At 35.3% G+C, this 13,080-nt stretch overlaps 1 protein-coding gene across 5 annotated transcripts in view; it reads right to left on the bottom strand.

Moving 5' to 3' along the window:
- ZCWPW2 (zinc finger CW-type and PWWP domain containing 2) overlaps window positions 1-13,080 on the bottom strand; it is a 138,109-nt gene that overhangs the window by 41,884 nt on the left and 83,145 nt on the right. For 4 of the 5 annotated variants that reach the window (XM_043443626.1, XM_043443625.1, XM_043443624.1 and 1 more), the window contains one exon: window positions 11,811-11,922. The exons of the other annotated variant lie outside the window; for it this stretch is intronic. In XM_043443626.1, the coding sequence (XP_043299561.1) occupies window positions 11,811-11,922 (112 nt within the window). The remainder of the gene's footprint in view (window positions 1-11,810; window positions 11,923-13,080) is intronic. 5 annotated transcript variants of the gene reach the window in all.

The following is a 13,080-nucleotide window of genomic DNA, read 5'->3' on the forward strand; positions in this document are numbered from 1 at the left end:
AAAATGGTACTGATCAACCTATTTGCAGGGCAGGAATAAAGACAGAGATGTAGAGAATAGACTTGTGGACACAGTAGCAGAAGGCAAGGATAGGATGAAAGGGTAACTTTAAAATATATACATTACCACATGTAAATACACAGCCAGTGAGAAGTTGCTATATAACACACGGAGCTCAGCCTGCTGCTCTGTTAAGACCTAGAAAGGTGAGATGGTGGGGTGGGAGGGAGGCTCAAGAGGTAGGCTCAAAAGGGAGGGGATATGTGTATACTTAGAGCTCCCCTGGTGCCTCAGAAGGTAAAGAATCCTCCTGCAATGCAGGAGACCTGGGTTCGATCCCTAGGTCAGGAAGATGCCCTAGAGAAAGGAATGGCTACCCACTCCAGTATTCTTGCCTGGAGAATACCATGAACAGAGAAGCCTGGCGGGCTACAGCCCATGAAGTTGCAAAGAGTCAAATACGACTGGGTGAATAAGCACACACACACAGCTGATTGATGTTGCCGTATGGTAGAAACCAACATAACACTTGTGGAAAAGCAATTATCCTTCAATTAAAATTAAATTAAATTAAAATTAAAATTTAAAGAAGAAATGAAAATTCATAGAAATGTATCAATATGGGAATAGAATCACAATAAGCATGTAAAACAAAAAGGATAAGAGTAAATAAGTGCTTGCCGTTCCAAAAGCGAATTTTGCAGTAAAAAATTATTTTCACAAAACAGAAAACTAGAGGAGTAGGTTACTATATTTATACCCACAACTGGCTGCCACGTGTAAACTGCCCTTTTTCCTATGTTCAGCTGGTGCTTGGAATAACCCCTTCTTTTGGAGTATATGTTTCCTTTCTGATGAACGTACAAGACCACCCACCACCATAGGTGATACTTCAGCTAGGAGAAATACCCACCTCTTTTGCAAATCATAGTCATCTTAGGTCACAGAACTTTTTCCCTTGTTTTACAGCTTCTTCTATATATATCTAAGCATTCTGCAAGGCTAGGATGTGCCTTGAGGCACGGATCATTTTTCAAATGCAGCAGGTGCTCAATTTTTTTATACTTAATGAATCTATATGGATTTTATTCAAAATATTATATGGATCTGAAATATACATTGTACCTAAACAAATTAATATAATTAACTGAAACACACAGAATATTTACATGGCATAAGTCACTATACTAGACAATGTAAAATATAAAACACTACATGTTGTCACTCAGATCTTCAGTTTCTTTACTGATAAAGCAGGAGTAATATATTGGTATACTGTGATTTAAATAACATAATCTACATAAAATAAAGTTCCTAAAACAATTCTGGTAGATTTTAGATAATGTTCTCTTCCATTTTAACTAATTGATGTGTGTGCGCGCGCGCGCGTGTGTGTGTGTGTGTGTGTGTGTGTTAGAAAGAAAGTGAGGAAGAGATCTTAACCCTTGTAATACTAGGAAAAATAGTTTGTCGATGATATATTTCAGAATTGTCTCATCTTTTCAAGTGATTTCATCATTCTTCCATTTAAATAATTATTTGTCTTTCAAATAGTTGGGAATAATTGGTGAGCAATGATAAAATAGCAAAATATTTCAAGAGAGGGAAAAATAAGATGGTTGAAATTCCACAATGCATTTCAGATTTAAGGGCCCAGTGAGACCTGGTAGTAGTTATAATGTAGAACATGCTCTGTTGTATCAAAAAAAAAATTTCCCTGTTCTTTTGAAGACCTCTGACAATAATAAAAATCACAATGAAATGCTAATCTGTACAAATAGCTAAAACTGCACAAAAAGACTAAAATTGGATCCAAAGGACCCTGATCATATATTGAGAGTTAATGATAAAAGAATAGAATTTATGTTTCTTCTCAAAACGTAAGTCATTCTTAAGTAAAACATCCAGCAGGGAGATGAATTGGGAACAGAAACATCCAAACTGTTGTTCAAGAACTTTTCACACGCAAAAGTTGCAGAACTGTCTCCCAATACAACAGCACCACTCTAATTCAAATGTCAGAGGGAAATGCTGATGTAATACTTTAAAACATAACAATCACTAGTGATTTCTCTGTTAATAACAGTAAGTCTGTGTTCAGCTTCAGCAGCATTAACTATTTTCTAAGAGCTGAATTCTCCCTAGTGAGAAAGGTTTAATTTCCTCCCTTCAGAAAGCTCTGCATGTAAGAACCCTGACATACAGAGTGAAAAGCAGTTAACAGGAAATGTAGATTTAGATAATTAAAAGGACCTTTACTTATCTTCTGAACTGTATCCACATCACATTTTTAAAGTATAAAAGAGGAGCTTCAGGTAGAAAATAAAAATGTTCCAAATGAGTAGAGGTGGTTATGCATCATGAATCATAACAGATGTTAAAATTTTTATTTACAACCATATGAAAGGGAGGTTAGGATTAGAAAGAAAGCTGAGCGCCAAAGAATTGATGCTTTTCAACTGTGGTGTTGGAGAAGACTCTTGAGAGTCCCTTGGACTGCAAGGAGATCCAACCAGTCTATCCTGAAGGAGATCAGTCCTGGGTGTTCATTGGAAGGACTGATACTGAAGCTGAAACTCCAATACTTTGGCCACCTGATGTGAAGAGCTGACTCACTGGAAAAGACCCTGATGCAGGGAGGGATTGGGGGCAGGAGGAGAAGGGGATGACAGAGGATGAGATGGTTGGATGGCATCACCGACTCGATGCACATGGGTTTGGGTGAACTCTGGGAGCTGGTGATGGACAGGGAGGCCTGGCATGCTGCGGTTCATGGGGTCGCAGAGAGTCGCACACGACTGAGTGACTGAACTGAACTGAACTGAGAGGGAAGTACGAATATTAATATAAATCAGTGGTTTCTCTTCTTTAAATAATTTTTCTGAAGCTTGTCCATTCATGATCTCAGAAAAACTGTTGGTATGTGCTTCTTTAAACATGACAGCTGGGAGTATTTTCTAAAAAACAAAAAGGATAGTCCAGTTCCCTGTCTGGAAAGAGAAGTTACCACTCCATCCTAACAACAAGTAAAAAGCTCAACAGACAGAAAATCAATAACTCTTCCTTGATCCCTTAGGAAGTGAGTTCACAAGGCAAACAACTGCCCCTGAATTTGGAGAGACAAATTGCCTACTGGCAAATACAAAGAACCACAATTTACAGGAGGAGAAACCTCTGCAGGAGCCAATGCCAAGGGAGGGAAATAAGGACTGAAATTTGTTGATGAGGCTCAGTGTGAACAAGCCTGAGAGCCCCCAGTCTTGGGGGAGGGAGACACACTTCGATGAATTTACCTCCGGGGGCTCCATCAAGGTTCTCACAGTGATGACTGGGGAAAATTTTCCTATGCTTCATGCAGTGGGAAGAAAACAGTAACCATTCTGAAATATGCCAGAACATTGAATTTTTCTAACAAGGCTGTCTTCAAGAGAAGCTATTTTACCGGAACTAACCTGCTGGGGTTTCTTCAGAGCCTGATCAATCTGGTGGAAGGGAAATATGCAAATTCTGCTATAGCCTTCCATGTAAGGGAAGGGAATACCCAACTCCAGGCCCCTTGAGGCATCATGAACCACCTAAGCAGTAAAAAAAAGAAGGAGAAGCACTCATGAAACTCGAAGCCCAGGACAGACGTAATCAAGGGCCCACAAAATGCCTCCCCCTCCCCCGCACCTTACCACTGCACTAGGAAAGGCCTCTTTACCACAGTTCTTTTTACCTAGTACATCACGTTCACCTTTCCACAAAAATTTACAAGGCTTACTAAAGGTAAATCAGTTTGAAGTAACACAGCAAGCACTGGAACAGACCCAAACAGGGCAGAGATTTTGGAATTATCAGATTATGAATTTGAGGCAACTACAATAAATATACTAAGGGCTCTAATGTTAAAAGTAGACAACAAGCAAGAACAGATGGGCAATGTGAGCAGAAATATGGAAATTCTAAGAAATAATAAAAAAGACATTTTAAAAAAATTTAACACTAGAGATCAAAATACTGTAACAGAAATGAAGAATGCCTTTGGTGGCTTCATCAGTAAACTGGACACTGCTGAGGAAACACTCTGACCTTGAGGATTCATCAATAGAAACTTCTAAACTGATAGAGCAAAGAGAAAAAAGACTGGAAAAAAACACTGAACAGATTACCTAAGATCTATGGGACAACTACAAAAATGTAACGTGTGTAATGGGAATACCAGAAGGAAAAGAAAGAGAGAAAAGCACAGAAGAAACATTTGAATTAACAATGACTGATAACTTTCCTAAATTAATGTCAGACACCAAACCACAGCCCCAAGAAGCTCAGAGAACACCAAGCAGGATGTTGTCATTGCTTAGTTGCTAAGTCTTGTTTGACTCTTGTGATCTCCATGGACTGTAGCCCGAAAGGTTCCTCTGTTCATGAGATTTTCCCAGGCAAGAATGCTGGAAGTGGGTTGCCATTTCCTTCTCCAGGGGATCTTCCCAACCCAGGGACTGAACCCATGTCTCCTGCATTGGCAGGCAGATTCTTTACCACGGAGCCATCAAAACTACTCTTAGCCATGTCCTATTTGAACTGCAGAAAATGAAAAAAATAAGGAAAAATTCTTGAAGGAAGCTAGAGGGGGTAATTCTTATCTCTGCTCCTTACCTATAAAGGAGGGACTATAAGAATTTCATTGAATTCCTCTCAGAAGCTATGCAAGCAAGAGGGGAATGGAATGAAATATTTAAAGTGTTGAGAGAAAAAAACCCAATGAAATTAGAATTCTATATGCTATAAAATTATTCTTCAAAAGAAAAGGAATATACAAATTGTGCAACAAAGAAAAAGAAGGAAATTTGAAGCCAGAAGTCCTACCTTACAAGAAATGGTAAAAGAGAGATAGAAAATGATGTAAATCAGAAACTGTGATCTATACAAGGAAGAGCATCAGAAAATGACCAAGTAAAGGTAAAGTAAAAACATTTAATTTTTCTCATTCTTAATGTATCTAAACAGAAAATAGTTTGTCCAAAATGATAGTGACAATATATTTAATTATATGTTATACATATTTGTGTGTGTGTGTATATAAAATGACAGCAGTGATATAAAGGACAGAGAATGAATTTGAAAATTTTGTTAATATAAAGTACATGCATTAGTCATGACATTATAAAGTGTTATTTGAAAGTGGACTTGGATAACCTATAAATGAATACTATAAACTGTAGGAAAACCACTGAAAAATTAGGAAGGAAGTATAATTGATATGGTAAGAAAGGAGAGAAAACAGAATTACATGAAGTGTTCAATTAACAGTATAACAAAGCAGAACAGACTATAGACTACTTTATCCAGCAATAGCAGACACACATTCTTCTCAAGTTCACTTAGAACATTCACCATGACAGACTACATTCTGGGCCATAAAATATAACTTAAAGTTTTTAAAAATAGATATCATACAATAGCTTGCCCTCAGACCACAGTGGAATAAAAGTAGAAATAAAAAACAGAAGGATAACTAGAAGATCTAAAAATACATGGAGCTTTAACAACACATTTCCAAATAACATACTGGTAAAAAAAAATTCTCAAAAGAAATTTTAAAATATTTTGAATAAAATGAAAAAAATACAGATTTTCAAAATTTGTGAGATAAAGTGAAAGCAGTGGTTAGAGGGGAATTTATAGTACTGAATGCATATATTATGAAAGAACAAAGATCTAACATTAATATGACAAGTTTCCACCTTAGGGAGCAAAAAGAAGAGCAAGTTAAATCTAAAGTAAACACAAGGACTTCCCAGTGGTTAAGAATCCATCTGCCACACAGATATAAAGAACAGACTTTTGGACTCTGTGGGAGAAGGCGAGGGTGGGATGATTTGAGAGAATAGCATTAAAACATGTATATTATCATATGTGAAACAGATGACCAGTCCAGGTTCAACGCATGAAACAGGGCATTCAAAGCCAGTGCACTGGGACAACCCATAGGGATGGGATGGGGAAGGGGGGGGCGGTTCGGGATGGGGACACATGTACACCTGTGGCTGATTCATGTTAGTGTATGGCAAAAACCACCACAATATTGTAAAGCAATTTAGCCTCCAATCAAAATAGGTAAATAAATTTTAAAAAAAGAACCCATCTGCCAACTCAGGGAATATGGGTTTGAGCCCTGGTCTGGGAAGATTTCACATGCTGCAGAACAACTAAGCCCTTGTGCCACAACCCCTAAGCCTGTGTGGTGCAACTGCCAAAGTCTGTGTGCCTAGAGCTCACGCTCTGCAACGAGAGAAGCCACTGCAATGAGAAGCCCTTGTACCACAGTGAAGACCCAGCACAGCCAAAACAAAATAAATTAATTTAAAAAAAAAACACAAGAAAAGAAATAAAAATTAAAGGAGAAACCAATGAAATTGGAAAGAGGAAATCAGCAGAGAAAATCAATAAGCCTCTAGCAAGCCTTAGGAAAAAAAGAGAAAACATAAATTACTAACATCAAAAATGAAAGAGGGCATCACTACAGATCCCCTGGACTTTAAAGGGATAATCAATAAATGGTATGAATAACTCCATGCCCACAAGTTTGATAACCTAAATGAAAAGGACCAAGCCCTTGAAAAACAAAACCTGCCAAAACTCACACAGGAGAAATAGACAATCTGAACAGGCCTATATCTATTTAAAATTTTATCAGTATAATAAACTTCCAAAACAGAAAATATCAAGTCCAGATGTATTCACTGGTGAATTCTACCAAACATTTAAGGAAGAAATTATATATATTTCCTATAAACTCTTTCAGAACATAAAAGCAAAGAGAATACTTCCTGACTCATTCAATGAAACCAGTATTACCTGAAATACCAAAACCAAATAAAGACATTACATGAAAACTACAGAGTCATCAATATTTCTAATGAATACAGATATAAATATCCTCCACAATATATTAGCAAATCTAATCTACCATTGTATAAAGAAGCATTATACTACACAATCAAGTGGAGTATACCAGGCATACAAGGCTGATTCAACATTCAAATATCAACTAACATAATCCATGAAATGGCAACCCACTCCAGTATTCTTGCCTGGAAAATCCCATGGATGGAGAAGCCTGGCAGGCTACAGTGCACAGGGTCACAAAGAGTCAGACATGACTTAGTGACTAACACTTTGACGTGATATCAATAGGCTAAAGAAGAAAAGTCACATGATCCTATCAAGATAAGCAGATTCAGCACTTGACAAAATTCAAAACCCATTCACAATAAAAAATAAAAAACAAAAACTCGCAGCAAACTGGGAGTAAAGGGAAACTTCTTCAACTTGAGAAGAATCTACAAAACACCTACAGCTAACATCATCCTTAATGGTGAGAAATGCAAAGCTTTCCCACTGAGATCGGATCTCCCACTGAGACCATTCTTTTAAAAAATGTAGTAGAACTCCTAGCTAATGCAGTAGGAAAATAAAAGATACAAATTGAGAAGAAAGAAAGAAAACTATCTTTGTCTGCAGATGACATTATCATCTAAGTAGAAAATCCAAAAGAATCAAGAGATATACTCCTGGAACAAATAAGTGATTAGAGCAAAGTTGCAGGATACTAGGTTAGTATTAACACAAAAGTCAATAGCTTTCTTATTTACCAGCAAATGAACAAGTGTAATTTGAAACTGAAAACACATTACCATTTATGTAGACACTTCCCAAAATGAAATACTTAGCTGAAAATCTAACAAAATATGGATGAGATCTATACCAGGGAAGCTATAAAACTCTAGTGAAAGAAATCAAAGAAGAACTGTATAAATGGAGATCTATTCCATGTTCATGGATAAGAAAACTCAATATTGTCAGGATTTCAGTTCTTCCAAATTTGATCTACAGATTCAATACACTATCAATCAAAATATCAACAAGTTATTTTGAGGATATCAAGCTGATTCTAAAGTTTATATGGAGAAACAAAGACCCAGAATAGCCAACACAATACTGAAGAAGGGCAAAGTTGGAGAACTGATCCTACCTGACTTCAAGACTTACTAAAAAGATGTATAATATTATATATACAAGTATATACCTGTATATATATACCTGTATATATATACAAGTATATACCTGACTTCAAGACTTACTAAAAAGATGTATAATATTATATATACAAGTATATACTTGTATATACCAAGATGGTATAATATTGGGAAAATAATAAAAATAGATTGATGGAACAGAATAGAGAGTAAAGAAATATGCCAACAAATACAGTCAACTGATCTTTGACAATGAAGCAAAGATAGTATAGTGGAGAAAAGCTAACATTTTCAACAAATGATGTTGGAATCACTAATCATCTACATGACTCAGGCACACACACACAGAATCTAGACACAGATCTTATACTTTTCACAAAATTAACTCAAAACATACCACACATTTAAATGTAAAATACAAAACTGTAAAATTCCTAGAGAGTAACACAGGAGAAAATCTAGATGATTTGGGGTACGCTGATAACTTTTTAGATATAGTACCATAGGCAGGATGTATGAAAGAAATCATTCATAGGCTAGACTTCATTAAAGTTAAAAACATATATTCTACAAAGAACACTCTCAAGAGAATGAGAAGACAATCCGCAGAGTGAGAGAAAGTATTTACAGAATACATATCTGACAAAGGGCCCTTATTCAAAACACACAAAGAATCTTAAAACTCAATAATGAAAAAATGAACAACTGGATTGTAAAATGAGGAATAAAGAGACAACTCAAGAAGATTCAAAGATGGCAAATTAGTACATTAAAGGATGTTCATCATCATGTCATTCAAGAATTGCAACTAAAACAATGAGATACCACTACACACCTGTTAGAACAGCTCACACCAAGGATGTGGAACAACAGGAATTCTCACTTACTGCTGGTGGGAATGCAAAATGACAGTCACGATGGAAGATACTTGGACAGTTTCTTACAAAACTAAACATACTCTTACTATGTAACCCAGCAGTTGCATTCCCTAATACTTACTCAAATAAGCTGAAAACTTGTGCCCAAACAGTTCTGCACATAAATGTTTACAGCAGCTTTTCTCATAGTCTCTAAAACCTGGAAGCCACCAGGATGTTTTCAATGGGTGAATGGATAAATAAACTGTGGTACACACAAACAATGGAATATAACTGGGAGTAGAGAAATCCCCCAGCTGCTGGAATGAAATAAATGGTTTGCCTCTAAGCAACTAAACGTTTAAGTAACTGACCTTCTGTAAAATATTTGAATAATGGTTAATTATCTCTCAAACCTACTTTGAATACAGTAAGAAGCTATATACATCCTAGAATCCACTCTAGAAGTTAAGCAGGCCAGGACTAAATTCTCTTTTGGAGGCAGTGAAGAGGGAGTATGAAGTGAGTGAACCTGTGATGCAAAGACTGAACTCCTAGAAGTCTGTTCATGCCCGTCAATTTGGGATACTTCAGGCACAAAATGAGAGTCCTTAGGCACAAGGCTTTCTATAATCAGGCTGAATTATACAAATTCTGCATGCAAAAATCATCAGACTTTCATCAAGAAAATGGTTTGTTGCTGAAAAATCAATCAGAAATAACCCCGTTCCAGGTCTCTGGACAAGTAAGAATGCCAAAGGATGCAGACATAAACACCCTAGCACATACAACAACAGCAAAGGCAAAATAAGTTACTGAGGCCAGGTTACTGCTAGTGTGAAATGGCTGCAATATAACTTTCAAAAGCAAAAGACTAGACTATATAGTACTACAAAATAGCAATGTTTAAAAAAACTAAATATTTCAGTTTATTCTGGTTACACAGAGAAATGTATAGCCCATGCAAAGCATAAAATTGTATGTGTGACAATAAAGTGAGTTCAACCTTTATTGCTAATAAACAGAGACATTATATCTTCAGCTCAAGGAATAAAATCATATTTGTGGTAATAAAAGTCTTTTGACCACAGGAGTTTGCTTATCATTCTTTTTCCATTCTTTTCAAATCTATTTATATGCTTTAAAATCTAAACTTAGGTGGCTAGGTTAATATTTAAACTTTTTCTCAAATAAAATGTTTTTATATATGTTTTAAACTTTTCTACAGGAGAAAAAAATATCACTCTTACTTTAAAATTCAGTAAGCACAAAAGACCAGATCCTCCCTTAGAAAAGTCTGCTTTAGAACTTAAGTGGAGAAAATCAGAAGGTGCCTTGTAAGAAAAAAATATATATATACTTATGACCACTAAGCAGAAAAAAATTTAAATATATTTATTTATTGAAAAATCATTTCCATGCAACTATTAAATTCTTTTTAGAGTTAAAAATGTATTATAGCTGCTACAAACCCTATAAATTCATTTAAAAAGCTACCCGTAAACCACAATATTTATGATTCAAGAGAACTTTGAAGATGCTTTGAAATATTATACTTTTTTACCTAATTAAAAAAGTTAAAAGATTACTTTTTATCTCTGCCTTGAATTTTTTAAAAAATAAAACATTTTGAAAAATACTTTGTTCTAAAATAATATAGCCTATCCAAATGAAAGTTTCACTCAAGGAATATATGTTAAAGCCATAGCTTCTAATTTTGAAATAAATGCTTTGAAATACACAAGAGAATCTATGTAGAAAGGTTAAGAATATAGATGACAGGAGCACTAATTAAAACACGTACATTGAAATAGAGTGCTCGCTAAATAGACACTACTCCAAAAGGACATATAAATAGCCAAACAACACACAAAAAGATGTGCAACATAACTAATTATTAGAGAAACGCAAATCAAAACTACCAGGAATTATCACACTGGTAAGAATGGTCATCATCAGAAAGTCTACAAATAATAAATGTTGGAAAGGGTGTAGAGAGAAGGGAACCCTCCTACACTTTTGGTGGGAATGTAAATTGGTGCAGCCACTATGGAGAACAGGATGGAGGCTCCTTAAAAATCTAAAAATAGAGGTGCCGTGTGATCCAGCAATCCCATCCCTGGACATATATCCAGAGAAAAGTATCATCTGAGAGGAAGCATGTGCCTCAGTGTTCTCTGCGGCACTATACATGGAAACAACCTGAATGTCCACAACAGAGGAACAGATAAAGAAGAGACAAAAGAATACTACTCAGCCACAAAAAGGAATGAAAAAGTGGCATCTGCAGAGACATGGATGGACCTAGAGACTCTAATACAGAGTGAAGTAAGTCAGAAAGAGAAAAACAAACATTACATTGATATAACATTGCTTTATGTGGAATCTAGAAAAATGGTAGAGATGAACTTATTTGCAAAGTGGAAACAGAAACTATAGATGTAGAAAACAAATGTATAGTTACCGAGGGGAGATGCCAGGGGTGGGATGAATTGGGAGGTTGGGATTGACGTACATACACTACTGATACTGTGCATAAAATAGATAACTAATGAGAACCAGCACAGGGAACCCTTCTCAGTCCTCTGTGGTGACTCAAATGGGAAAGACATCGAAAAAAGGGGGAATGTATGTATACATATGGCTGATTCACTTTGCTGCAGAGCAGAAAATAATACAACATTGTAAAGCAGCTACACGCCAACAGAAATTAATTTAAAAAATGGAGTGCATATTTACTCATGGAAAATAGTTTCAGAGGGCAAAAAATAAATACTGTTAATCCATATAAGAATAAATTTTCATTGGACAAAGATATTCTATTTTCCTATGAAACGGAGAGAGAGATTTTTAAATGTGCAAACATGTTTTGGAAAGATGCTCTTAAATAAATCCTTATTTTGTGGTGGTGAAGAATAAACAACACACGTACCCTGTTTTGATAGGTAGCATCTTTCCAGTCTTTGCTCATGAGAACATCCATAGAGGAGGTATGCTTCTTGTAGGGCACTGTTATACCACTTATTTTTCTTACATTTTTCTGGCTAAAGAAAGACAGAAAAATAGTAAGATTCATCTTTAACTGTATAATTTTAACATCCGCTTGGTTCAGCTGTTGAGCTTGAACTGAAACTAAGCACTGTACAATACACTAGACTTGATTATTATTTTTTGGAATATTTTGGAATATAGCAAAGTTGGGGAAATTTTGTATGTTAATAGCCAAAAGGGACAGATTCTCAATTCACTAAGATATTTTAATGATTTATCTCAGACTTAGTTACAGTTAGTTAAGACCATCAGTGTACCAAAGTAGTGAATATTAATACATTTTATAAGAATAATTTTGATTCCTCTTTAAGTAACAAGGCAATGGTAATGAAATAATAAAAATTGAAAGGCATAGTTTCTTACTGTAGTAAAACTAATTCCATTCCAGTTTTGCTGTTACAGCAGATAGCTGGCACATTCATACAATTTTTTGAAACTTTCTGTGCCCAATTTCTTCACCTGTAAAATGTGGCTAATGCAATCACCGTAAGTATTAAAGGAAACATTAAGTATTAAAGGAAATAATAGATGAGAGTTTTCTTGCATAATAAGCAATCAATACATGTTATTCTACTTTAATACAGTTCTTTTTCTAAATATATATTCAGTTTTTTAAAAATATAACTTTAGAGACTTCCCAGGTGGTCCAGTGGTTATGCTGCCAAAACAAGAGGGATGGGTTTGATCATGGTTTGGGAACTAAGATCCCACATGCCATGTAGCATAGCCAAAATATTTTTTTTTTAAATGACAGCTGGAAAATTTAATTTGAAAAGAAAAATGGAAAAAAAGAATCTTTAGGTTAAAAATGACTAAAAATTATATGGCCTAGTAATTTTGCCAATGTTATTTTAGAGCTTGTCCCTAAAAGGCTTTTATGATGCTTACAAAATTTACAATTTATAAAATGCATGCCATCATTTTCTTTTTGCCAACTTCAGCATCAAAAAGAACACAGGTGTTAAATTGCATGTGGTCCTGGACACTATTTGGCATAAAAGTCGTGAAAAATACAATCAAACAAAAATCTATTTTTGTAAATCAAACAATAGATTTTTGTACACAGAATACCTAAATTTCACTTATTAATTTATTTCATAGGAAAAAAGAAAAGACAGATACAATTCAAAAAAACATCAGATAATTTAAAC

The sequence above is a fragment of the Cervus canadensis genome, chromosome 22 (genome assembly GCF_019320065.1).
Source record: "Cervus canadensis isolate Bull #8, Minnesota chromosome 22, ASM1932006v1, whole genome shotgun sequence".
NCBI classification, from domain to species: domain Eukaryota; kingdom Metazoa; phylum Chordata; class Mammalia; order Artiodactyla; family Cervidae; genus Cervus; species Cervus canadensis.